The sequence below is a fragment of the Xiphophorus maculatus genome, chromosome 19, assembly GCF_002775205.1.
Source record: "Xiphophorus maculatus strain JP 163 A chromosome 19, X_maculatus-5.0-male, whole genome shotgun sequence".
Taxonomy (NCBI): Eukaryota; Metazoa; Chordata; class Actinopteri; order Cyprinodontiformes; family Poeciliidae; genus Xiphophorus; species Xiphophorus maculatus.
In genome coordinates, this window is record NC_036461.1 from 9,420,107 (window position 1) to 9,445,733 (window position 25,627).

At 38.1% G+C, this 25,627-nt stretch overlaps 2 protein-coding genes across 3 annotated transcripts; both read left to right on the forward strand.

Annotated features, from left to right (window-relative positions):
- Positions 1-686: 686 nt before the first annotated feature.
- On the forward strand, positions 687-12,569 carry lin52 (lin-52 DREAM MuvB core complex component). The gene is made up of 6 exons (XM_005797682.3): positions 687-737; positions 2,004-2,078; positions 2,164-2,201; positions 2,320-2,386; positions 2,474-2,557; positions 12,227-12,569. The coding sequence occupies exons 1-6, from the start codon at positions 719-721 to the stop codon at positions 12,280-12,282; spliced, it is 339 nt and encodes a 112-aa protein (XP_005797739.1). The 5' UTR covers positions 687-718; the 3' UTR covers positions 12,283-12,569.
- Positions 12,570-16,478: 3,909 nt separating this feature from the next.
- vsx2 (visual system homeobox 2) lies at positions 16,479-25,256 on the forward strand. Of its 2 annotated transcripts, none has more exons than XM_005797681.2 (5): positions 16,479-17,607; positions 17,891-17,975; positions 18,387-18,510; positions 23,990-24,170; positions 24,375-25,256. In XM_005797681.2, the coding sequence occupies exons 1-5, from the start codon at positions 17,184-17,186 to the stop codon at positions 24,752-24,754; spliced, it is 1,194 nt and encodes a 397-aa protein (XP_005797738.1). In that variant the 5' UTR covers positions 16,479-17,183; the 3' UTR covers positions 24,755-25,256. The 2 variants fall into 2 exon arrangements, with proteins under 2 accessions (XP_005797738.1, XP_023208238.1); XM_023352470.1 differs by having other exon boundaries at positions 24,438-25,256.
- Positions 25,257-25,627: the final 371 nt, after the last annotated feature.

The following is a 25,627-nucleotide window of genomic DNA, read 5'->3' on the forward strand; positions in this document are numbered from 1 at the left end:
AAATGTGAAAATTGTTACATGTACTCAGCCACACCTGAAGAACTACTTGACAGAAACAGCTTTTGCTACAGTTACAACTGCATGTCTGTTGGGGGTAAAATCTATCTGTAAAATCTTTGCACATTTAGAGACCTATTTTAGTTTTGTCTGTTTAGTTGTTCTATTGCTGGAAGGTCAGATTCTGCCTCAGGTTGACGTTTTTTGCCATGTTCTTCCAGGATTACCATGTGTTCAGGTCTGCTAACCTCATTATCCTTGACCATTCTTCCTGTTCTTGCTGAGGAAGGGAGAATGACATGCAGATGTAGAAATTCAGCATTTTATTTTAAGTGAATTGGAGCAGGGATGTTTACAAACGTAGGAGGATATTAGCCCCTTCTAGACTGGAGTCCGGCAACCCTAGGCGATCTTGTAAAATCCCAATAAAAAAAAAAAAATAGGGTTTTTTGTAACATGAGTAATTGTCAAAATATTGAATTGGGTATAAGAGCTGTAATTTTTTTGATTATAAATAAATACATTGTTCTAAGTGTCATATGAAAAAATCTCTTAAAGACGATGTAAACTTTCACTTACTTTCTATAGACACGCTCAAAAGCGTCAGTGTGGTTTAGAAGTGAAAGTGCGACCCCCTGTGGTATGTTTATAAAATGCTTTGCTACCGGAGTGAATCCCGTTGCAGCCATTGGTTGTAATTCGTCACGTGGCTATTCTGAAAATGGCGTCTCCGAATGGAGGTAAATTCTAATTCCTTACACAGATACGTTGCGAATAATTCGTATAATTCGCTTTTCTAGGCTCACTAAAAAGCTCATGAATATAATTGTGTTATAGTTCGACGCTCAGAGATGAGAACGGACGGGTATTAGCGGGGTATTCTTGTTTTGGGGTGTTATTCCGTTGGCCAAAGGCTCCACTCACCCCAGAGGTGTTTGTGTCCAGTTTCAAGGAAGCACATAGCTGGTTTAAACCTGCCGGAGAAAAACAACGTTTCAGCTGATATTTTAAGTGCTAGCATATTTCATAATATTTTATTTATCAAACGTTACTGGCTTTATCTATGGTTAAACTTTAGAGTTTTCTAAAGATATGTGATATTCAGTTTTGTTTGACAGTCATTATACTAGTCAAACAAGGCTGGTATAATGACTGTCTCATATAAATGTTCTTTTAAAAAATCTGTAAGATAAAATCTTACAGAGGAAAAAAAAATAAATTTCCAGATTTAGCCGTTAAAACTAAAATAGTTATGCAGTTTATTTATATCTCGCCGTTCATAATAAATGTAAGCACAAGGCACTACAAGAAAAGCGGTGTAATTGTTTTCTTACAATTACAGAAATAATTTAATTATGTATTTTCTTCTATACAGAAATGCGTGATTAAATTGATACAATAACATTACAATCATATTGACAGATTAAATTCAGTGGCACAGTCCAGTCTTGTCCTAAATGTGGTAAACAAACCAGCCTAATTCAGATTAGGTGAATTGGTCAAAAGCTAAGGAAGCCCAGACCTTTCCAAGTTGTCTATCCTTCCTCTTAAGCAAGTAAGAGGTCACAGTAGAAAGGAGCAACTCTCTTTTAACTGTAGGAAACAAATGCCTGGTGTTTGGAGGGCAATTTTTTACTATTTATTGTGAGGTTACTTGCCCTTATTGTCCATAATAGTTCACATACATGTAGTTGAGAGATCTCATAGCACTGTTAATGTTATGTACATGTACTGTAAAAGTTTTAAGTTAAATAATGAATGTATATATGCCATTTTTGGTTTTAGAACAAAGAACAAATGTATTTATTGAATGAAATCTTCCTAGATAACAAAAGGAAAGACCGAAACTAAGAAGAATTGTATGAATAATGTTATTCTATTATGGAAATTTTATGCGGTGAGGTGTGAGCAATTTTCCAAGTCACAGTAAAGTCTAACAAATATTTTTGAACGTTTTCTGACCTGTATGTGTAATGTGATAAATTGAGGGTTTTTTGTCTTCTCAGGAGATGATTTTGAATCTTCTTTGCTAAGCTTTGAGAATTTGGACAGAGCATCACCAGACTTGTGGCCAGAGCAGTGTAAGTCTTCCTTTTGCTTTTTTCTTTCCTTTATGTGATCAGAATTTTTGAATTATGCTTAACCACCTCATAACTTCTCACACAGTGCCTGGAGTTGCAGAATTTGCTGCATCTTACAAAAATGTGGGTTACTTCTGCTACTTCTATTGGTGATATAAGAAATTAAATGTATGAATAAAATATGATGTAAATAGCAAAGTTTGTTTTCTGCTTAATTCTGTGTTTCATCGTTTAACTGTAGCCAATTACAAACTCACCCCCTAAGTGGATGGCTGAACTAGAGAGTGAGGACATTGAAATGTTGAAAGGTAACATAAATATCAAATCCTGTCAAACTGAATCTGATTTAGTTATGTGTTTTTAAGAGCTTCTAATGTCCTGCCATCTCACTGCAGAACTGGGTAGTCTGACCACAGCCAACCTGATGGAGAAGGTCAAAGGACTTCAGAATCTCGCTTATCAGTTGGGTCTAGAAGAGTGTAAGTGCAGGAATAACTCAAAAAACATTGGAGTCTTAACATAACTTTGAAAAACTATGTCAAATTTGTGTAAACTGTTCAAATAAGTTTGATTTCCTCTCTTTTTTATGCAGTTTCACCACTAGGTGGTGCTAAAAGCTCTCACATGTGTTGACTTCTTTAATTTCTCCTGAACTCCTTCAGATCAGCGGTTGAGCTCACACATCCATGCTTGTCATCCAAAAACAAGTTATTCAAACTTTGCAGTTTAGAATTTGCATTTCTGACAAATGACTAAAGAAACTCAAAGACAAGGCTTTTAAACGGTGAATGTAGGTCAATCTTGTTAGAAGCAAAAAGAAAGAAAACAGGAGCTGAAGGGAAAAAAATGTTGAAGAATTTGATAGATGCTAAATCTATTTAATCTAGTCCCTCCCACCTCTATTGCCATAATCCTTATGGAGTATGGATTAGAGAGATGTAGCTAAGTGCTCATCTGATGATCCAAAGAGGGGGGAAAAAAATCTGTATGAGTTCTGCCTGTGAAAGAGCACTTGCGGAAAATTGTGTTGCTCTTCACGCTTACTTTGATGGGGCATATACAAGATATTAATACCACATTTTGTTGTATTACAGCTACAAACTTTAATGTATTTAATGGGGATTTATGTGATAGATCTACACAAAGTTGTGCAATGTAGTGAGAAATGGGAGGGAAATGTGATTTTCCAAATGTTTCCCAAATAAAAATGTGGAAATTGCTGAGTGCATTTATCAAAAATGCTTAATGCTAACCTCAAAATGAATAAATAAATACTCTACGCTTTAAATATCTAACTCAGAATCACAGTGTTGGCAGCAACATGCTATCGGGAGGCTTTTCTTTAGCTGGGACAGGAGATCTCAGAGCTGTTAGGAAATATAAATGGAGATAAATGCAGTGTGGTCCTGGAACAAAATCTGTTAGAGGCTACAGAAGGTTGTAAGGCGGGATGATGGTTCACCTTCCAGATGGTTCTAGAAATGCAGCCAGATCTACAGTGGTACAATTTAGATTGTATCACATTCATGTGGTAGAATGCCCCAGTCGAAGTCCTGAGCTTAATCAAGTTGAGAGCCTAACAAGACATGCAAATTGTTGTTGATGCTGCTTTTCATTCTGTATGTCTGAGGTTGAGACATTTTGCAGAAGAAGAAAGTGCAGAAATCTCAGTGTCCACATTGGCACAGTTGATGGAAATGTCTGTAACTGAAGTGAAAAGGCATTAAAAGTGGTTGTACAAAGTATTGACTCAGATACTGTCTGATGCAAATACAAACCACGCTTTTCAGATTTTGATGTGTAAATAATTTCCCTTACACTTCACAAATATTCATTACTTTGTAATCAAAACCCCATTTAAAAATGTTCAACTTTGTGACTTAAATATGAAAAAATGTGGATAAAAAATCCATTGTGAGGCACTGGAAACACATTCACATGTTTGTACTTCATACAAGGTGACCAGTTGCAGTAAGAGGGATCATTAGCATTTACAGAGAATTATACATACTAGATAAAACCCTCAGAGCCTGCATTATATATATTTGTAGTCTTTTGTGAAATCCATGACTACCTACATGGTTCTAATCAGTTCAGAGATGCTTTATAAGTGGTGGAAATGTGTATCCGATTGTAATCTGGAAGGTTTGCGGCAATAGCATAGAATGTGGCAAGTCTATCATTTATGTTGTACATGTCATGGCTGCACGGATCCTTTTTTTGCAAATTCATTTAGTTGAAAAATTATTTAATCTCTTTGACTTTTCTCAACCAGAAGCAGCTTGTAATCTTTCTGGTATAAAGATGTTAGCTGTCATGAGTGCAGGACTGCAGGCTCTGCAATCATGTCATGTTCTTCGGGACGGCGGGACACAATGATGGTTATTATTGGTGTCAGAGCAGCCCTGTAATCGGTGCCTGTTTAATGCTCTCTGGTTTAATTTTCTCCTTTTCCTGGCTGTCAGGGGAGGCCCTGTAAATCTCAGCCACTTTTTCATCATGTTTGTGCACTCTTCACTGCCCGTAAACACACTTGCTCCGCCGAGGCACAGCAGAGGGAGGATAGAGGACAGGATTTACTGCCCCTCCCCCCCTTCAACATGTGGATCATTAAAGAGAAAGCTGGTTAATGGACAGAGCACAATCAAGCAGGAAAAACTCATCCACCCCACTGCAGAGATGAAATAGTCCTGAACTGTTCGGCTTTCACTTTCGCTTGCTGTCAGCTGTGTATGTGTAGCAATACCACGAATGAAGGGCTGAGGAAGCACATAACCTTTCATTCACCGCCACTTCCTAGACGTGGTGGTCCGACGCTGGCCCAGTTTGTCCCTGAGGGGCCTGACGCGTGCCTCTTCCTCAGGCCCCAGCTGTTACTCCACCCCATGATGAATGCCCCAGCTGTGGGCCGCTGAGCGTGGGCATCAAGCCCCGAGTCTCTGGGGAAGACATAGCGTCCTGATAAGTGCCCCTACTGGAGGTAATTCAATGCTGACTGTTCCCCTGGGATGTGCTGAAGAGCCTTAGCCACTGAGCTGGCTGGTTAGGTGCCTGCTGAGTTACTGGGTTCTGGCATTTCCCCACTTGTCAGCTCAAGGCCACTGACTACCATTTAATACTTATTTCATGTACTTCTATTTTATGCCAAAAAAACAACAGAGAAATAACATGGAAAATATCATTTACATTTAATTTGTGTATTGGTAACTCTATGGATTCCATAAGCCACAAAAAAGCTGCCTTACTATATGCAAAAATCATTGTATTTCTTTTAAATATAAACATTTTTTTCAGTAATTCTTTCTGAATTTTAGGGCTTCTCTCCAGTTGGGAAACTATGTGATTTTTCAGAACTGGATGATCAGAAAAATAATAGTTAGTGGAGAAATATTTGTATTTTCTATCAAATTTGGCTGTCCACCCAGATTTTGTGTCTCATGGCAAAACTAAAACTAAATGACTACCCTAAATTCATAGTAAACTACTTTTTCTTCTTTAAAATGACATAGAAATGAATGGAGAATACTGTAAATTAAAGTCTGTAAAACATTGATGGTAATGAATGGAAAATGTGTAATATCCCTAATTCTGGATTTTGGTATTCTGTCAAAATTGATGCATTTATCAGAAACCTTTTGAGGGTTTCCTGTACATTGTGCACGAGAAACCATAAAATTAAAAATCTTTTCATTATCGTAAGATGATTTTTTTCTAAAAACTTTCAGCTCAACGTTTAATCAAAAATGTTGACTCAGTGAAAAAAAAAATACGATACTGAAAAAAAAATTATTTCTATCAAAATAGCTGTTGCCAAATCAAACAATTCCTATAAAAAACATATCATTAAAACATTTTTAGTAATTTCTAATTTAATTGTTAAATTTTGCTTAAATGAGCAATGTATACCTTTTTGGTTCTTTTGGATTTAAATCAATTTCTCTTTTCAGCTCTTTAAAATAGGAAAGGCAAGAAAACATGCAGAAGTGTCTCTTGTTTATTTACTTCAGAACTTGTTTTATATTCTAAGATTTGCGTCAACACTGTACCATTGAACATTTGTGTTGTTTTATCACAACCACAGACTCCAGTGTATGTTGTTGTGATTTTATATCTTAAACCAACATAAAGTTGAAAAAGGACATCTAATTTTTACAAATAAAAACTCAGGCCTTCATTTGAATATCTTGCAGCATTATTATTACATCTTGACTCTTTGTGTCCTGGTGTATTATTTTTAAATTCAATGTTCAAAAATAACATCAAAGCGAGGTAGTTTTTAACTATAAATATTAGGAGGAAGAATGATAAATTATATTCACTTTTTAAAAATAAAACTTCTTGGTCCTGAAAGTCAACATAATATAGAAAAACTGTCACTGCAGTTACAGCTGCAAGTCTTTTGGGATATTTCTCTGCTAGGTTTATAGAGCGAGTAGGTACATTTTTTTTTTATCCCTCCTTTTTTGCAGCAGATTGTAAATTGCATTAGGATCTTGATTTTGACTAGGCCATTCTAAGACATTACTGTACTTTGATTTAAACAGATCCACTGTAGTCCTTGCTGTATGTTTACTGTGGTGCTGCAGGAAGATGAAACTCCACTTCAGCTTGAACTTTTTCTTAGTCTCTAACAAGTTTTCTTCCTGGATTTCTCTGTTCAGCTTTTTTGTTCCTTATGAAAAAGGGCATGATGATGATGCTACCATCACCTTGTTTCACTCTTCTGATGGTGTGTTCAGGGTGATGTGAAGTTTCACATTGCATTTGAATGTTGGCCAAAAGGTTCAGTTTTGGTCTCATCTGACCAGAGCATCTTCTTCTACAGTGGGATTTGTTGTTACAGCCCATGTAGAAAGTCAGTGAGTGTAAATACTTTTGCAAGGTACTGTAGTTATCTTCTAAAAGTTAGATAAGTTGAAACCGTTATCAGAGATCTCCTGCCTGTTTTCTTATTGTGAGAAGCTTTGGTGTGAAGTAATTCAGTGCATCCAGAGAGCACCTGTTGGGGCTCCAGCCTGTCTCTCCTCTCCTGTGCTCTGGTTCCACCCAGCATCCATCCAGTGTGACCCCTGCTGCGTCTCCCTGTGTGAAGGGGAGACTGAAGGGCACCCTGCCTTGACAGCTCCTAATGGGCCCGCATTCTCCATCACCTCCTCCTCACCCTCAGGATCAATCTCCAACCTATTAGGAGTCATGCCGCTGCTGAATATGATTGCATTCACAGGGCCCCATTCGTGCTAATGTGCCTCCATCAATCCATCAGGGCGGGCTGACTGCAGGCCGGCCGGTTATGAAGTGCCTGAGCTGACAGCCGCTGAATGAGAAACAGGGTGTTGCCTCCCTGCCAACGCCGTCCCTTCTCCTCTCTACTTTTCCACGCGCTCATCTCCGTTTTGTCTCTTTGGGCTCAAACATGGCCTGATCGGGCTTGTACTATTGTAATTGTTTTAAAACTATAGATTATGGTTTCTATTTGTCATCTTAGTCACATTGGATAAACTGAAACGGCTCCACCGACTTTCTGCAGCTGTATCAGAAGAGTTGGATAGAGTGTAACACACACACGCACATCCCCACACACTTCTCCTCAGTCCCGCCTGCCTGCCGCCTCTCTGAGCAGATCGGAAATGACATCTCATTTCCATAAAGGCATTAGGAATTCATTGGATTTTCTTTCCTAGCTAATCATAGCGCGGGTGTAAAACCTTTTAGGCTTTTTAATGAATGATTTTTGACTGATTGCCTATTAATAAGGACACCTCTTGAACAGGCACCGGCGTGGGCAGGGGTTGGGTGGTGCAGATGTGTTTGTTTTGGTGTGTGGATGTGTGTGTGAGCGTGTCAGCCAGGCGAAAACGCATCGGAGGAGGGGTGGAGGGAGGAGGAGGGGTGGGCCTTCTTGGTTGGGACATAAAGAGGAACCAGTGGCTCCCCTGGGAAATCACAGCTCGTGTCTGCATCTTAAATATCCCCGTGAAGTATCAATAAGTGGGTAATTGAATTTTGAACACAAACATGAGCGTCAGGTGGATGTGTTGTGAGGCGGGGGTGGGGGGTGCTGGATGAATATGTGTGCCTTCAAGTGTTTCCACGCTCGAGTGTTTGTGCGTGTCATCTCCTCCGTGTCCCCGAGGACGAGGGTGGTGAAAGAGGATGTTAAATCCATTAAATAAAGCTTACGTCCCATAATAGCTGAGCAGCACTCAGAAATGGGCAGTGGGGGTCAGATATGTCCTCTTTATGCTTAATGAAAGTGAATTGGAGCAGTCGGGGCCGGGGCCGGGACTCCACTTAACCCGGTTGGTCATCTGTCTGAGCAGCTGACGGCGAGAGGGGGGGAGTCCGGCAGCTCAGCAGGAGCGTGCCAGATCGACAGGGTGGGGTGGTTTTTGGAGACTGCAATGATTACTCTCATTTTATACACAGGGGAGCAGCAGTGGGGGCTGCGAGAGCAACACCCAGATCACTTGGCATAAAAGAGGGGAAAGTAAGATGTTACACAACTGTGTTCCCTCTGCATTTGAATTTTATCCACTTGGAATTTGCTAAATGAAAACGAGGAGCAGAAAACTGCAGAAACGTCTGAGCAGCAGCATGAGGCTTCTGGTGATTTCTGTTCAGATTAGGGGAAACGGGCAACATTCGGAACATCCGCCTGGCACCGTCTAGCTGCTGCAGATATAGGTTAATCTTTATTGTTGTTCTGCACCAAGCACCGCCTGAAATCCTCTGCCATGGAGAAATTACTGTGGGAAATTAGGAATTATCTTAAGTGATTATAAGACATACTTTGTGTTGTTGCTTGGAATTTAACCAGTTAGAGCTACATGATAATTAGATGGCAACAAATCAGCAGGACAAGGCGATGGCCGGCAGAATCCATGAGGCGTAATTTAGTATGGATGGCAGTCATTACAAGATGCTGATTAACTTAGTGCAAAATTACTAATTGACCTTTCTAATCAACTAAACAAATCTCTAAGTCCCTCTAATCAGTATTGATCCCTCTGAGTGTATGACAGAATCGGTGTGTTTGTATTTGTGTGTGCTGATTTAGCGTGGGTGTCTAATTTTAAACCTCTACATGTGAAACATTTGAAATCAAACTAACAAAATTTATTTGTAAGATTTTCTCATTTAGTAAAAAACAATATTTTTTCTACTTTCTCTAGAAATAACTCTGACGAAAAGAAACAAAAAAGAAATAATGTACAATAATTTGACTGGGCAACAAGCCCTGTGTTTCTATGGAAATCAAAAAATTTATGCATGATCAAAAATAGGTCAAGCAGAATAAGAATTATGCGGTCAGAAATGCATAACTCATAAAAGCAAACAAGCTTCTTATTTGCATTACTGGATTCATATAAATATTATAGCATATGGGCTTCAGGGCCAAACTTTTTGTCACATTGGTCAAATTAGTCCATTTTAAAAGCACAATGTGTTTTTTTACCTATCTGAAAGATAAAAAGGGTGTCAAACATTTGCCTGTTCAAAACAAAAGCATGTTGTTCCTCAATTTATTTCTTTTCTTTTTGAAGTAGGATTTTTTATTTCTGTTTTGATGTCTATACTTAGTCTATTTTATCAATCAATTTCTTCTTCTTTTTCTTCAAAAAAAAAAAAAAAACTAACAATTTCCCTTTTTGTGATAACATTTTGGTGATCTTTTCATACTGAGTTTGTCATATTTTTAAATATTCCTGGTCAATTTTCTTTTCTCTACAGTGCCTTACAATAGTATTTATAGTTCATGAGTGTGTCCTCGTAAAACTTTAGGTGTTAGAATGGCCGAGTTAAACTACAAACCGAGTTTCAATTGAGAATCTTTGGCACCGCTTGAAAATTGTCACCATTCCGGTTTAAGTGACCGTTAGCTATTTTGCGAAGAATTGAAGTAAAGGTGGTCTCAAATACTTTTCAGATTGTACTTGATCAAAACTATTAAAAAGCCATATATCCTTTTTATTTCACAATTGTGCACAACTTTGTGTAGGCATATCACATGAAATCCAAACAAAATGCATTAACGTTTGTTATTGTAATATGATATGGAAAAGTTAAAACAGGTGTGAATACTTTGTCAAGACACTACATGAGCCCATATTTACTTCAACAATCACTCTTAACAGTATTTTGCAGAAATAAAGCCACATTTGAGTGAGTTAGTTGCAAGTTTGATTTTGACTTGTGGGAGGATAACCTGAACTATCTTTAATGAGCAGCTCAGTTGGGTGACAAATCTCTGGAGGTGTGGCACAGCTTTGATCTATTTTATAGTTTGGACCCATCATTAGATGGAAAAAGCACCAACAAAAGAGACGTCATGACCTCCTGGAAATCAAAAATATTACCCTGCTAATGTTTACTTTTTCGAATTTTAGCGCATAAAAAGCTGTGTGACACCGTCGCGTAGACAGTTTTAGGGTCACCCCGGTATAATTGCTTTCCCTCACCTATTTTTAATGACTTCATTTCAATCTAAACCACCTCCTGGATGTCCAGAAGTTGGTAATGAGTTTGTTTAGGGTGATTTGAAGAGACAGCAAAGAGCAAAATAAATTCATCCCATTCCAATTAGCATCATCTTTAACCTCATGATGGACACCTCAAGGTGACAAGCCCCCACGCCCAGATGCACCATTACCATTCCACCTTGACCGGCTCATCTAAATTAGTAAAAGCTTCGAATTTTTCATCAGCCGCCGTGGGCAGAGCAGGCTGGCAACGGCCAGTGGAGATCTAATTACAATCCTTGCAGCTTTTGAAAAGGTGAATGTTGCTCCTGCTTTAAAGAAAACTCTTAAGGTTTTTTTTGGCATACAAGAGCTGCAAATTGCTAAGAAAAATCCTGTTTTGAAGCCCACAAAACTGTGGAAGCCTAAATACTGATCCTCATACATTTGTTTTTTTAAATAAATACTTAACGAAGATGATGGTTCTCGAAGGTTTATTATGCAGATGCCTTCTAAGCCCCTTCAGTCCCAGTAGACGCAAACGGATTTGTCTTTGCCAGGAAGACATCGATAGTGCTTATAAAACGAGACTCATGATGGACGATTCCTTCCATCTGCAACACAGACCTAATTCATTGGTATGAAACCTAAAATGTTAGATTTCACTACATTTTTGCTATTTAACGTGACAGTTATCATTAAGCTCATAAGTACAATTTACAGAATGAGTCTCCTTATTTAATATCAATATTTGGGAAAATTAAATATATTTAAACTCATTCACTGGATATCTATATGAAACATGAATAAATATTTGCCTCAAAGTTTTCTTCTACTTTTGTCACTCTTGGTGAGAGGACCTGCTGTCAGGCATTTGCAAAAACTAGTAAAGAGTCTTCTATGTTGCTGTGGAGGAGTTTTGGCCAACTCTTTTTTTGCAGATTGTTTAAGTCGACCACAGGTGAGGGGTTTCAAGTACAACCTGTTTTAGGTCAAGCCACGGCACCTTAGTAGCTTTTAAGACTGAGTGATGATGAGACTTGTTTAAAAACCTTTTATTGTATTGTTTTTCCAACTTAAAATGTGTACATTTACACTTCTGATTAAAATTTATTTAATTAAACCATATTCAATCAGTTAATCATACAGTGCCAGCTGTTTTGTTTTTTTTTGAGTTAGTTTTTATGACAGAACTGCAAACTGAAAGATCTCAAGTCCTTTTGGGACATAGCTGTATATATAGACCCTTTTAATAGATTAGAAAACTTCTGTATTTCAGTAACTTTATTCCTGTTATGATAATTTTCCACTGGCGCTAAACTGAAAAACTGAAACTTCAATCACAATATACGTCCAATTTTATATTTTTTATTCCTGAATGAACAGATGTTTGTATTAATTGCGTTCCTGTGTGACAGTGCAGACATGAGAAACGTGCTTTGCATGACTAAACAGCTCTACCGATGTTGTTGGAATTGTAACTGAACTATTTGTGATCCAATTCAAGCTTTATTAAAGACACAATATCCTGATTCATAGAGATTAAATAATTTGAAATGGAAAATGGAAAAAAAAAACATTTTCTGTACTAGAATGTCAAGAAATGGTCAAAGAAATAGTGGTTTTACTAAACCTGTTCATCAGTATTAATCTCATTGTTGATAATTGATCTTTTGCTTTCTTCTCCAGCCAGGGAAATGACCAGAGGAAAGTTCCTGAACATACTGGAAAGACCCAAGAAGTGACGGTGTATTTTTCAAGCAACAGGACTGACATTTAATTTGACAAAGCACTTCAGATATCTGTGCATTAATATTTTCAGAAAGATATTTGAAAGCTGTTGCTGCGTTCAGTTTAACTGGTTAAACCCTCAAACATTTTGTCATCTAGATATCGTCCCTTTTCACTAATCTTTTTCTGTCTTAGAAAGTTTGATCAAATCAAATGCTCATTATTTATTCTTCTCTTTTAAATATTAATTTCATTTTTGTAACTCTTTAACTTGTAAAATAAAGTTTTAAAATGAAAAGAGAATATCTTTTGATCTTTGTTTGTTTAACTAGAGCTTCGAAGTTTAATAAATGCAGGGTTTTCAGGATTTTAATTAGAGCAATAACAGCGTACATCAAAATGCAGGACCTGTCCTCAGTGAAGAGACCCAGATATTAGAGTTCTACCCGGCCCACAAGGCCTTGCTTTCTGTTTAATGAGCATTGGAAGCTGGGTCCTCTATACAAAACATTGCGTAAAAATAATATTACTCATTGTGGCAGTGGTTAATAAGAGGTGACATAATTACGAGGAACATTTCTTTTCTAATTAGCACACTTCAGCGTTGTCTGAGCCTGCGGCCGGGCAAAAAAAAGGAACCAGACAGGCATGGCGAATGGGAAACAAAAAGAAGTCCATCCGCTGTAATTAGGTGAGACAATGGCTCGGATTGTTCTCGGCTGGAGATGTCGCCGGGGCTCTGCCTGCTCACTCCCCAACAACTTACACTTCTCCCTGGGCCCCTAATAAGCCCCTAATCGTCCTTCCGATTCACACGGACAGAAGCTGCTCCGTCCTCTGCAGCTTCACCCCCTGCCTCTCACACGGACCCTAGCTCACCTCCCTGGAAAAACAATCAATGCCTTTGAAAAGAAGCTTCATGGATATTTCACATTTTGTCACGGACAAGCAAGAAATTCCAGTGCATTTATTTGGGATCTTTCTTTAATATAAGAAAGTAGTGAAAGTCATGAATATCCACCTAAATAAAGTGCCAGGAGAGACCACAGTGACTGCAGAGATCCACAGCTCAACAAGAGGGACAATCAATTAAGACAACTGGTAGTTGTGTATTCCACAATCTGAGGTTTTTCAACGCATAGTATGATTGAAGCCATAGAAACCCCATATAAAGTTTTCTATCATGATCTAGGAGATGTAGCAAACATGGAAAGTGCCTAGTCAGACAAAACTAAAACTTTTTGGCCTACTTTTGGAGCCTGTGTGGAGGAAAAATAACACAAGAAGAACACAAAACGAAACTTTTTTTTATTATCACATGCTTGGAAAATATTAATACATACAAGCCAGTGTGGAGGAAGACTAACCCATGCATGTCAGCTTGTATGCACTTTGGTATGTTCAACATGGTGGTGGTAGTAACATGCTGTGGGGAGCCTTCAGCTGGAACAAGGGAAACTTATAAGTGATGGAGGATGTTGTGGAAGAGGCTGGGAAAGACCTGATGGGTTGGGGGTTCACCTTCCAGAGCTGTAATGGAGCGCTTTAGGTAAATGTTAAATGGCCCAGTCAAAGTCTAGACCTAAATCCAACTGATAATTTGTGTTACGATTTGAAAACAAATGTTTCTAGAAGAAAGAATAGACAATTTAATCATCTAGAAGCTATGTCTTAATATTTTAATGCACACCACATTTTTGTTTTTCTGCATAATCCACAAATATACCTCAAGTAAACTCTGTGGAAGACATTTGAATTTTCACAAAGGGCCTGTCAATTCAAATAAAACCCTTAGGCTAAGTCTGCTAATTGCAAGTAAATTATAAACACGTAGTGATTTACGAATCGCGCAAAAATTGTCTTGCTGTCACCGGAAACCGGTTGCATGTTGACACTTGTTGGCGCTGACTGAGGCGCATTGATCAGTCTGCTTTCTGACATCCCAATACGACGCACGCACCGGTGGCTTGCCTGTCACCCGCAGCCAAGCGGCCCCCTTCAGGAAAACGGGTCAGCCCCCGCAGAGCTGGTCATCCATACTGGAGAGAGAAGGAGGGGGGGATTAGTCCATCCATCCATATGCAGAGCGTCTGGCCTGACCTCACATGCCACTGTGCCCCGACAAACGTCAATCCGATGTGCCCCGGGCCCTTAAATTAGCTGTCAATTAGTGCAAATTAATCAACTCCTCGCCTAATTAAGCAATGCTAACGGGCAGCTACCAAACATGCCGTTATCGGGGGACCACGAGAAAGCTGCGGGGCTTGCAAACTGTCTGTAAGTTGTGGAGAGAGGAGAGCAGAGGGGAGGGGTCGCATCACATCACGCCCAGCTCATGCTTAGGTTTTTTTCCGCCTGACTCGGCACTACATGTTGGCTGTCATCGGGTTTCCTGGACACTGTCTCAACAGCAAGGGGTTTGACTCAGCATTCGCGTCTTAGCGAAGAGTTTTCTGTTGTTTTCTGAGGCAGAACAATAGTGTTGTGTTCTGCTTAAAATGTGCAGAACTGTGCAGCTTTAACGCATGGCCTTCCCTTGATATATGACGTTTATTTTCAACGATTCATCAGGCGCTTTCGGCACAGTAAGATACTTGATATGCATTGAAGTGGGCGGCTTTACTCCATGTAGATGACACCTTTTTAAAAAATATGTTAAAGTTTTCAGGACTCTTTCCCTCTTAGTTTTCCATCATAACAGGACAGCAGGATGGAGCTGGGAGAAAAAAAATGCGAAGTTCAAAAGGGGAAGTGGCTTTGGTTCATGGGAGTTAAAAAAAAAAAAAAAAGAAATCAGCAGATGTTTGCTTTTTAATCTGCAGCCGTCCATCAGATCTTACAGATCTTTGATGGGCAACCCAATCTACACGAATGACTGAACTAAATCTCCCCTTAATCTAGAGCCTTATTAGGAAGCCTCTTTTCTGCATGTAAATCAGGCTGCATCCATTTCACAGAGGACGGATTAATAGAGAAGAAAACGGAGGAGAAAGCGTTCCGCCATGCAAACAAAACAAACAAACAAATAAGCTGTATAGATTGCAGGAAGAGTGATGATGGAGTGAGAGGCCTTCTATTGCACACCCTTCCGTGTTAATAAATGACTCCATCCCAACAGGCTGGTGTGTCATTAGCATATCCTAATAACATTGATTTCGTAATTAATAGAATTTCCACTAAATAGGCCCTAATTACTTTCAACTGGCCAAACACTAATTGCAGCAGCAATATTTTTTCTTCTTGTTAATCAGTTGCTTCTCTCGCACTGAAAATATGACTTTGCCAGGCGAATCGGTTCAGTTCAGGTCTGCGCTTGGGCAAAAACACTTTTACAGGCCATTTTAGTGGATTAACTGAACTCAAACTGTGTGGCGGGGTGAAGACTTACGCTAGAAATTGTATGATGCGCATGCGTTTGTTTATCTTTTTGCCTTGAGGTATTATTCAACAGCAACACTGTTGTGAGACCTATAAATTGTGTGCAGTAGCCTGAATTAGAGTGAGAATAAAAATACAGAATGTATGCTGTACATTTTTGTTTATTAAAAAAATAGAGACGTTTATGTTTTTTGGTTATTCCATTTTTTAAAAAATCAATAAAAAATACTAACTGTACACAGTAAGCCGATTATATTGCCCTGACAATGACGATAATTATTAGCTTATTATTTTCAGTAGACAATGAATGTTTTGGTTTTTATGTTTTTTTGTTGGTTTAGATTTTATTTTCGATTTATTTACTATTGTTGTTGAGTTGTTTCCTATTATTATTATTATTATTATTATTATTATTATTATTATTATTATTATTATTATTATTATTATTATTATTATTATTTTTATTATTAGTAATAAAAATAATAGTACTAGTAGTACTAGTAGTCATTTTAATTTATATTATTTAATATTTTATTGATATATATATTACTGTTTTTTCATATTACTACTATTATGGCGGTGGTGGTAGAAGTTATGGGCTAACAAATATTATTTTGGCTTTAAAATTTTGTTTCATATTGTATATTTAATATATGTTTATAATAATAATAATAATTGTTATTATTATAACAATTATAATAATAATGTTATAATTATTATTATTAATTGTAATAATAATAACAATTAATAATAATTGTTATTATTATTATTATTATTTATTTATTTATTTTATTTCCTGCAGCTGTTGCTGTGGGATTAGCACCCTGCAGGACTGCGTCCATCTCCACACCAGCTGTCGGTTTTTTTCTTTCTTTCTTTTTTTTCCCCCTTTTTTTGGGGTGGGCCTTTGATTCGCGTGTGATGAGTTTCCCGGAGCATCTGGAGATCAATTATCCATCCGTGTGAGCCGGTGGTTGGGCACATAGATCATAGTAGGCTCTGTCTGTGTGTTTACATGTGTGCGTAATGCATTCCGCGAAAGGCAGATTTAGAGATTGAGGTAATTTTCTATAAACCTGCACCATTTCAAAGACACTGTATCGGGAGGAGAGGGGAAATAGATTTAATTTGCTCTCATTCACTCACGAGCTTTCAAAGAGAGGGTCCAATCTATTTAATCTGATGCTGTTTTTCTGTTTTTTTTTTGACGTTGTAAGGGTTACTTCAATTTACTTTGCGTTTATATTTATTAAACCTTGTTTTAGTTTATCTATATTTTAACTGAAGCTGCTCCACACAGTCCTCAGAAAAAGGCAGCGATGTGTTGGAGAGGGCGTAATACATCCATGATCCACTGGAATCCTGAATCCTGGCAGCTGATTGGCTGCAGGGTGTAGCCTCCTGTTGGGATGGACCTGTTGGATAAAAGGACCATTTTCTAAACGACGGTGTGGGACGCAGAGGATCATCTACGAGGAACCCTCCTGTGAGACGACATAATAAAGAAATATATTTTTCAAGGGCCATCCAAAGCACCATGACCGGGAAAGAGGGCGCAGTGCTGTCGGAAAGTTTAAATCACTCAGAGAAAACGTCTCTGGGTGCAAATGGAGGGAACAACAGCCACCAGCCGAAAAGCAGTGTCAACCACCCACCGACCAGGTGCACCGGCTTCGGCATCCAGGAGATCCTGGGGCTGAATAAAGAGCCGCCCTCCATTCCGAGGAACCCGCTGAGCTCGCTGCCGGCCGGCGCGCACCTGATCGCCGCCAGGTCTGTGCTGGGCCCCGCAGCCGTCGGTGTGGGTGTCGGGATGGGATTAATTGGCCCCGGTGGAATTCCGGCGTTTTACCGTCAACCCGCTTTCCTGGAGACGGTGCTGTCAGACGGTCAGGATGTCCACCTGCAGCACCACAGCAGGATCGTGAGGCCGCTGGACCCCAGTCAGTCTGCCAGCTCAGGTAATCCACGGACACTCATGATAAATCCTGCAATTATGCTGCGACATGGATGACAGCTGTATTAGTTATTAAAGGAAAATAGCTATTATTATTATTATTATTATTATTATTATTATTATTATTATTATTATTATTATTATTATTATTATTATTATTATTATTATTATTATTATTATTAATAATAATAATAATAATAATAAATACTTTTTTGAAAGTGTGGTGCAACAATTTATCACAGTTCTCCAAACTATCCTTAAATACACCTCCCATGTTTCCAATCCAGACTCCGAGGATTTATCTTCAAATGAACGAAGACACACGAAGTCGTCTATAAGCCAGAACAAGAAACGCAAGAAAAGACGCCACCGGTTGGTGCTATTTCTTTTAATTTATCTATTTCTTTATTTTTCAAATATATATATTTAAGGCAGACAAGACTGATTCCTGGCTAATTACTCGATTAGATCAGTTTTACTGTGAATTTCCCTTATTAAAGAGAAATTGATTATAATTTTCTGTTAAGCATTATTATAGCTTATTTAGGCTATATTCCAAATAATCTGCCTTTTAAAAAATCTTGAAGTACCAAGATCTAAACTGCTCGTCTTACATCGAGTTTATCAAAGTGCCTTTTTTATTTTCTATCTGTATTTTCCAAAACGTGAAAATAATAATAAAGGAAAACTTCAATTTCATGACGTAGACCAACGAAAGACTGGATTTTGCAGAACACAAATGCAATTGCAGCGCATATTCACAAGCATAACGCGTTTCCACAGAACCATATTCACTTCCTATCAGCTGGAGGAGCTGGAAAAGGCCTTTAACGAAGCGCACTACCCGGATGTCTATGCCCGAGAGATGCTGGCCATGAAAACAGAGTTGCCTGAAGACAGAATACAGGTAAGAATGTCAGATATTTCATGACAGTGTTTATGAATGTCTTTAACCCAAAACCACCCTTTATACTTGCTATTTAAACTGTTTTTGGTTTGTCATTAATTTAAAAAAAATGGATTGATTTTATTTCACTGAGAAAAAAATTAACAAAAAACCTATTAGCATTAATTGCAAATGTTGTTAGATGTGTTAATTTATAATTGAGCTATTAAGTGACAAAAAGGTCACTTAATAGATGGGGATTTTATAAATCAGACAATTCTGTTCAGGATAATTGTTATTGTAAAGAACTAACTGGTAGGCACCTGGAAAATTAGGGTACTATATTTAAGGGTTAGGGTAGTTTTTTAAATATTGTCTTTTTTATATATATATTTATCAATTAGTAAAAACTTTAACTAAATCACAGTCAATAAAAATAAAATACAGGAGTGGCTGTTATGAGATGTTATCACTGTGAAAAATGAATTACAGTCATTTTTCTGTGAAAAGAAAATCCAAACCTTACTGTACTTTTTACCGTTAAATTGTAAATACCTGCTCTAATTTATAAACACATCATCTTTAAATTTAGAAAAAAATATTTATTTGAAACGGACACAGAAATGTGCTCATGTTAAGTCTATAAAAATAAAATTATTTTGTATTTTGAAATTGTATGCCATTAAAAGGTGTCAAGTAATGTATAATGTGACTTTTTCTCTAGTGATATCACTCAACTGGCTATATTAGTTTGTTATAGGAAAGCAAAGCATGTATGTCCAGAGCTTCGTTATCTATTAATAAAATTTCATTCATAGTCCCAAGCCCTATATTTTTGGATGTCTCAATTGTTTCTGATTAGCAGGGGGAGGACAAAGGCTTCGTAGCAATTAAAAAAATTCCACTGATTTTTGTTGACACACTTTCAAATATGCTCACAGAGTAAAATATTTCCTTTGTTACCACATTTTAATGTTCCAGCATATTACTGTCACTGTTCTTGTCAATAAGCAAACAAATGCAGAAACAATCAAATATTTCTTAATCAAACTATTTCTCCATGAGAACAAACTTTAGAAAGTTTAGCTTAACGCACAGTTGTCAGTTTCTCTCAAAAATTAAAAGCAAATAATGTAAAATTGTTTGACTTTTTAAAACATTGTCACAAGAACTAAGATACTGAAATTGATGTATTTTCTAGTTTGATGTTTTGATACATAGTCAGAGAGAAAAAATTTACTCTTGTATAAAATGCACTCAGAATTTTTAACTGTATTTACAGTTTAGTATTCTTAAAGTCATCTGTTTGGAAGTGAACATTTACCATTTAGAATATAATTTGTTTGTAAATTAGCAAAGCATTATAAGAATCTGAATATAACTTAAATACATTAAAGTAGATATATTTATTAACCAGAAAAAAACTATAATCATGGTTAGACATCTGCTGTAGGGTCTTACATGTTTACATGACACCTACTGGGATTTTGGGTCACATTAATGAGAAACTTTTAATATAAAGTGATATTGCTCTCCACCCAGGGCATCACTACCATGTGGGTACCTAGAGCACCCACATGGAAAGGCAGAAATCACGTAATTTGTTTCCCAAGTGACTTTTCTATTGCTTTTTCGCATGACTTTATGAAGTGTTTTTTTTCTTTCTGTTTGTGAAAATACATTTTAAGGCTTCCATGGCATTAAGAGCACCTCAGATTAAGACAAGGATGACAAACAGCGAAGTTCTACTTTAATTACAGATGCAAATCAGTTTTTGATTTACATTTTTCTGAGACATGGAACTCTTTATTAAAATTACTATTGGAATCTCTCCCTTTGCCTTCATCTATACATCTCTCTATACATCCTTAAATATATAGCCAGGATGTATATCAGATCTATGTTTTTTAGTGGTTAATGTTTCTCATAAGTTACACTGTAACATGTTTGTCTTTCAAGAATGGGCTGCATCAGGAGACTGGGTGTGTGTTTGGTTGTGGGTTGGATTGCAGGAGATGTTTTCCATTTCCACTGTTCACATAGGAATGGCTACTCTGTTTGTCTACATGTAATCTGCAAGATCAGATCATGTATCAGGATATAAAGAAAAATCCCTTACACAGAGGATAAGGGGAGGGGCAGCATTGGCTCCTGTGTTAATGGCACCCTGGGTGAAAACTTCACATTCTGCCACCCCACATACAACCAGATACAACACCACCACCTCTGGCAAAGTCCCTTCTGCAAAAGCAGATATATTATATTTACAGAAATATACCACATATCAGAAGCATCAAGGGAATAATTTCATCCAAATTTGGCCATTCTGCTTTATATATTTTTGCTTAACTGCTTTTCTAAATCTAAAGTGGTCACAGTTGTAAAAAAAAAAGGGGGGGGTCAAGAAAGGACTAAAATTAGGGTGCGTACAACAAATTAAAAGTTTTCAGATCTAAAAACACGTTTTTTTCTGTATATAAGTCTGATTGGTCAACAGTCTAGGCAATCAAGATTTCAAATAAGAGATCATTAGATGTATTCAAAATTCCCTATAAAGACTGACATTACTCTTTATTCTAGTTTGTATTACAATTTTTGATCAGGCATCTTCAGGGTCATTTGCCATCTTTACTGATGGGGCTATTTTTAATAAATGCTTGTACTGCACACAACACAATTTAGGCACACGTTTCCCTCTGATTGGATAGGAAATGGTTTAGCATACAACTCACAAAGCTTTGCGTAAAAAGCGCCCCTTGGTCCATGCCTCCCTGAGTGGTGAGCCATATTGGGCAATATTAATACAGAAAAATGGGATCCAGCCTGTAACATAGCCATATTATCTGATATTATTATTCTTAATAATGACTGCGCATACACTGCATTAACATGAAAATGTAAATGCGGAGCTCATTTTTCCATCTTCCTTCTTTAAATCAGTGTTTATGGTATGCTGTTACATTTGTGTGGGGGGCACAGGTTCCCTCTCATCCTGCTCTGGTGTTTGAGGGAAAATGGTTCCCCACACAAATCGATCACTTTCGCCCCTTTCCTGCCTGAACAAAGGAGGCTCTCCTCCTCCTCCTCCTGCAGCAGCAGCAGCAGCAGCAGCAGCATCTTCGCCAGGACAGATAATCTCTCATCAGGCGCAGTTGGATGTGAAACAATTTGTTCTCGGAGAAGGAGCCGCTAACGACCTAATCAAGCTATCAAGGCGGAAGAAGATTGCGGTGTGACCTGGACCCATCCATCTGCCAGGGCGCCTTTTTTAATCTCATTCTCATTAGGGGGCTGGAACAGTATGGCCGCGAATAAATAATAAAAAGGAAATAAATAAATAAGTCCGGGCTTGCTTCTCTCCTGGATAAAATTAACACCCAATTTTCCTCATTGAGTGTAATTAGTTAAATCAGACGAGCTCGGGAGGCTGGCTCTGCTTCTGCTGCTGTCGATGGAGAGGCGCAGTGAGTTCAAATGAAATAACTACATTGAATTTATTAACGCGGGTCAATAGCGCTGCTCCCCGGAGTCCCGGTAGTTTAATTTCCCGTGATATTTGCCCGCCTGCCCGCCATCGATTGGGCCTGAAATTAACTTATTTTTCAATCAGCCTCGGCGCGCCCCTGGGTCGCTCCTCCTCAACGCTTTTACGCACTGGCTTCTTTTGAGGAGCAGAAAAGCAATTTCTCAGAGAAAAAAAAAATCTTGTATGAAATAAGAGTTATCATCAGAGGTATTTGGGGAGAAAAAGCATAGACATGGTTTGATCTTTTTGCAGTTTAATATTAAATACATGCCCCCTTCTCTGCTTCTTTTTCCGCCTCCTTCCTCTTTTCACAAGAACTATCGAAAGTGTATATCAATGTTCAACACCTGTGTGTTGTGTCACAGTCCACTCAGGCTCTTTGTCAACTGACAGCATGTGGCTTCACATGTCTAGCATGTGAAGCCACATGCTGACTGGAGCTGCTAGTGAAGTGTCCAAACAGGGGTGCCTCCAGAAAGTTTTCATAGGGCAGCCAGATTGGGACTACTGATAATCTTTGGGTGGCATAGATCACTTTTGTTGCTCTTCAGTGGTTCATCTTATTACAGACTTAAAAGTTTTATGTCACCACTAGTCAGAATGACTTCTCCCTAATTATGCCATTTGTGTGGCATATTGTGGTGTGCCTTGAATACTTGAATCTCTCCTGTTCAGGTATCCAAAAGAGTTTTTAAGGGACAACCAGATATGGTCCATTTGAGATATTCAAATGACTCAGAACCAAACCAAACCAAACGTAATAACAGATGTTTTTACACCTATGTTGCTTTATGGGAGAACTTGAAATTTGTGTTCAAGTTCAATCAAAAAATTTTGATCCACCTTAGGATATTTTAAATGTAGGTTATTTTAAAAACACTTATGAGTTTGGCCTAAATATGTGATCCTGGTGTCATCTGACACCAGAACCAAACAACAATTTATCTGTTATTGAATTATTATGATATGATACTAAGAAATTTAGAAAATAATATTATTAACATGAGTAATTCTTTTTCATGAGGGAAATAAAATCACATGTTCTTTTTAGTAATAACACGGTAACCCGGCTGTTAGTTTACACACCCCTTTTGTCAGTAGAACAATCTTCTTCTGTGACATTTCATAAGGATGGAAGACATTGTCCAGTTTTCACAATCTCTCTAGAATGTACAGAATCATGGGTCATCTTTTACATTACTCTCTCTTCAGTTCAACCACACCAGCTTTCTTTAAGATTGAAGTGTGACTAGCGAACCATTTAGGTGTTGGTTTGACAATATATCTTGGGTCACTGTTCCTATTAGAAACTAATTTTTTTGTTAGATTTAAAATCTTCTTATATTTCAAAGTCTTGATTTTCTACACACTCTAGAACACCTTCCAGAGCCTTTAGGAGAGAAACTGGCCCACAGAATCACAAATCTACCTCCATTCATAATAGTGTGCAATGGGTGTTTTTCTACATAAATCTGAGTCTCATGCCAATGTCATCAAAGCACATGTCTAGCTGGAATCTCTGATGTGTGTCTTAAACTCGACATCTTTATATTTGTGATTATAGGACAGATTGGCAAATAGATGGCATCTAATGGTTCTTATGGAGATCCTGTGACTGAGCGTTGCCACTCTTTGTTGTTGTTGTCTAACATAAATCTTTTTAGATTTTTTTCATTAATCTCACTTTCAGTCCTGTTCATGGTGGTAAAATAAACATGTCTAATGGCCTGAAGTCAAAAGAAATTGATCTCTGTGTCTTGTCATATTGCAAGAGAAATAGAAAATATTCAAGTGTTAGAATGACCCAGTCAAATCCAGTCCTCAATCCAACTGAAAATCTGTGGCTTGATTACTTATTTTCTTAGACTATCTCAAGCTGAGCTTGAGCTTTTTGGCAAACAAGAGCAGGCAAAATAACCTTCAGATGTACAAGGATGTTAAATATTTATCCAATCGCTACCTTTTCTCTTGTAGGTATGGTTTCAAAACCGGAGAGCTAAGTGGAGGAAGAGGGAGAAATGTTGGGGACGCAGCACAGTGATGGCTGAGTATGGGCTGTATGGAGCCATGGTGAGGCATTCCATCCCTCTGCCAGAGTCCATCCTCAAGTCTGCTAAGGATGGCATCATGGAGTCCTGTGCTCCCTGGCTTCTGGGTAAAAATCTTCTCTCAAAGTTTCTGATATACCCTTCTCACTACCCTCATTCAGAACTGGAGGTTGTGCTAATTTGAGGCACATTTAATGCACCTCTTTGTTATTTCCACATTACACACAAGCATGACCCTAACTCCAACAACCCAGTAATTCATTGCTGCTATTATATTCTAAACCAGAACTATTTTTGCTTGCTATTTTCAGTCCAAGATGGCTTACCAGTGAGCAGACGTTATTCTAAATCTGAATACCCGCAACTCTTTACAGGGATGCACAAAAAGTCCATAGAGGGCGCAACTCCCCCACCAACAGGAAAGTGCGATGCCCCGCAGCAGGCGAACGCTCAGATCCCTGAGGACGCTGAAGAGGAGGAGGAAAGGTCAGAGGGCAAGGCCGTCATTTCTAAAGAGGAACTGAGAGAGAACAGCATTGCTGCACTCAGGGCCAAGGCTCAGGAGCACAGTGCCAAAGTTCTGGGGACAGTTTCTCATGACAGGCTGCTGGAGGGCAAACAGGAGATCCAGGTGGCTGAAGAAAAGGCCAGTGATCTGACCAGTCCAGAAAAGGAGCAGAGAAGTCCCTAGAACCGATCCAGAACCTGGAGACTGTTGTGGTCAAAAGTGACTGCAGTGGATTAGCTGCGTTTAGTTTAAATCTGGATTAACTGACTTGGATTTCCGTCCTTCACTGACTTCTCCAAACTGACTCTCATCTGGACTTGAGAAATGAACTTGTTGGTTGCTACCAAGAAGATTCAAATGCACTTTTTTAAAATGTATTTTCAAACTTACTCCTGTTTCTTCAAATATTAGAGCATTTGACAGAATAGCAGCAATAGACAATAATGTAAATAGACCTCAAATTTAGAAACAGCCAGATGAGCAAAGGCTTCTCAACTACATTAATTGCAACCAGTGGCCTATAATTTATTTCCTGTCTTTTATTCTGTCTGTGCTTATACAATTATTAAATTGAAGCATTTTAGAGGAGCCGTCCCATCGGCAGTAAGAGAAAGTTGTTGTCCTTTATCATGATGTATATAACTGATATATAAATCTTTAAAATATTGTTCATGTAGTCTTTAAATGTCAGTGTTTTTCATTTCATTATGTATAAGTCAAAATTGAAAACATAAAATAGAAATTGCTTTATTAAATCTGTTTCTGATGTCTGTTTTATTTCCCTTTTGAAAAATTTTATTTTTCAGTAAAAAAACATATTTGTGTCTCTCTTCGCTGACATGAAGTTATCGGAAGTGTGGAGTAGCTATTTGTTGCGTGATGCTCTGCTTGCTGTAGTCATTAGGAGACGGTCCACGGCTGCATGCTTGGGTTAGCCCTCTATAATCTGTCGCAGTTGAAAGCCCTCGATTTCAGATTAAATGAGGGGAGCAGCGGTTTTGGGAGATGGGAAAGAGAATAAACGCCTCAAAGCAGGGTCAACATCTGCTTAAATTC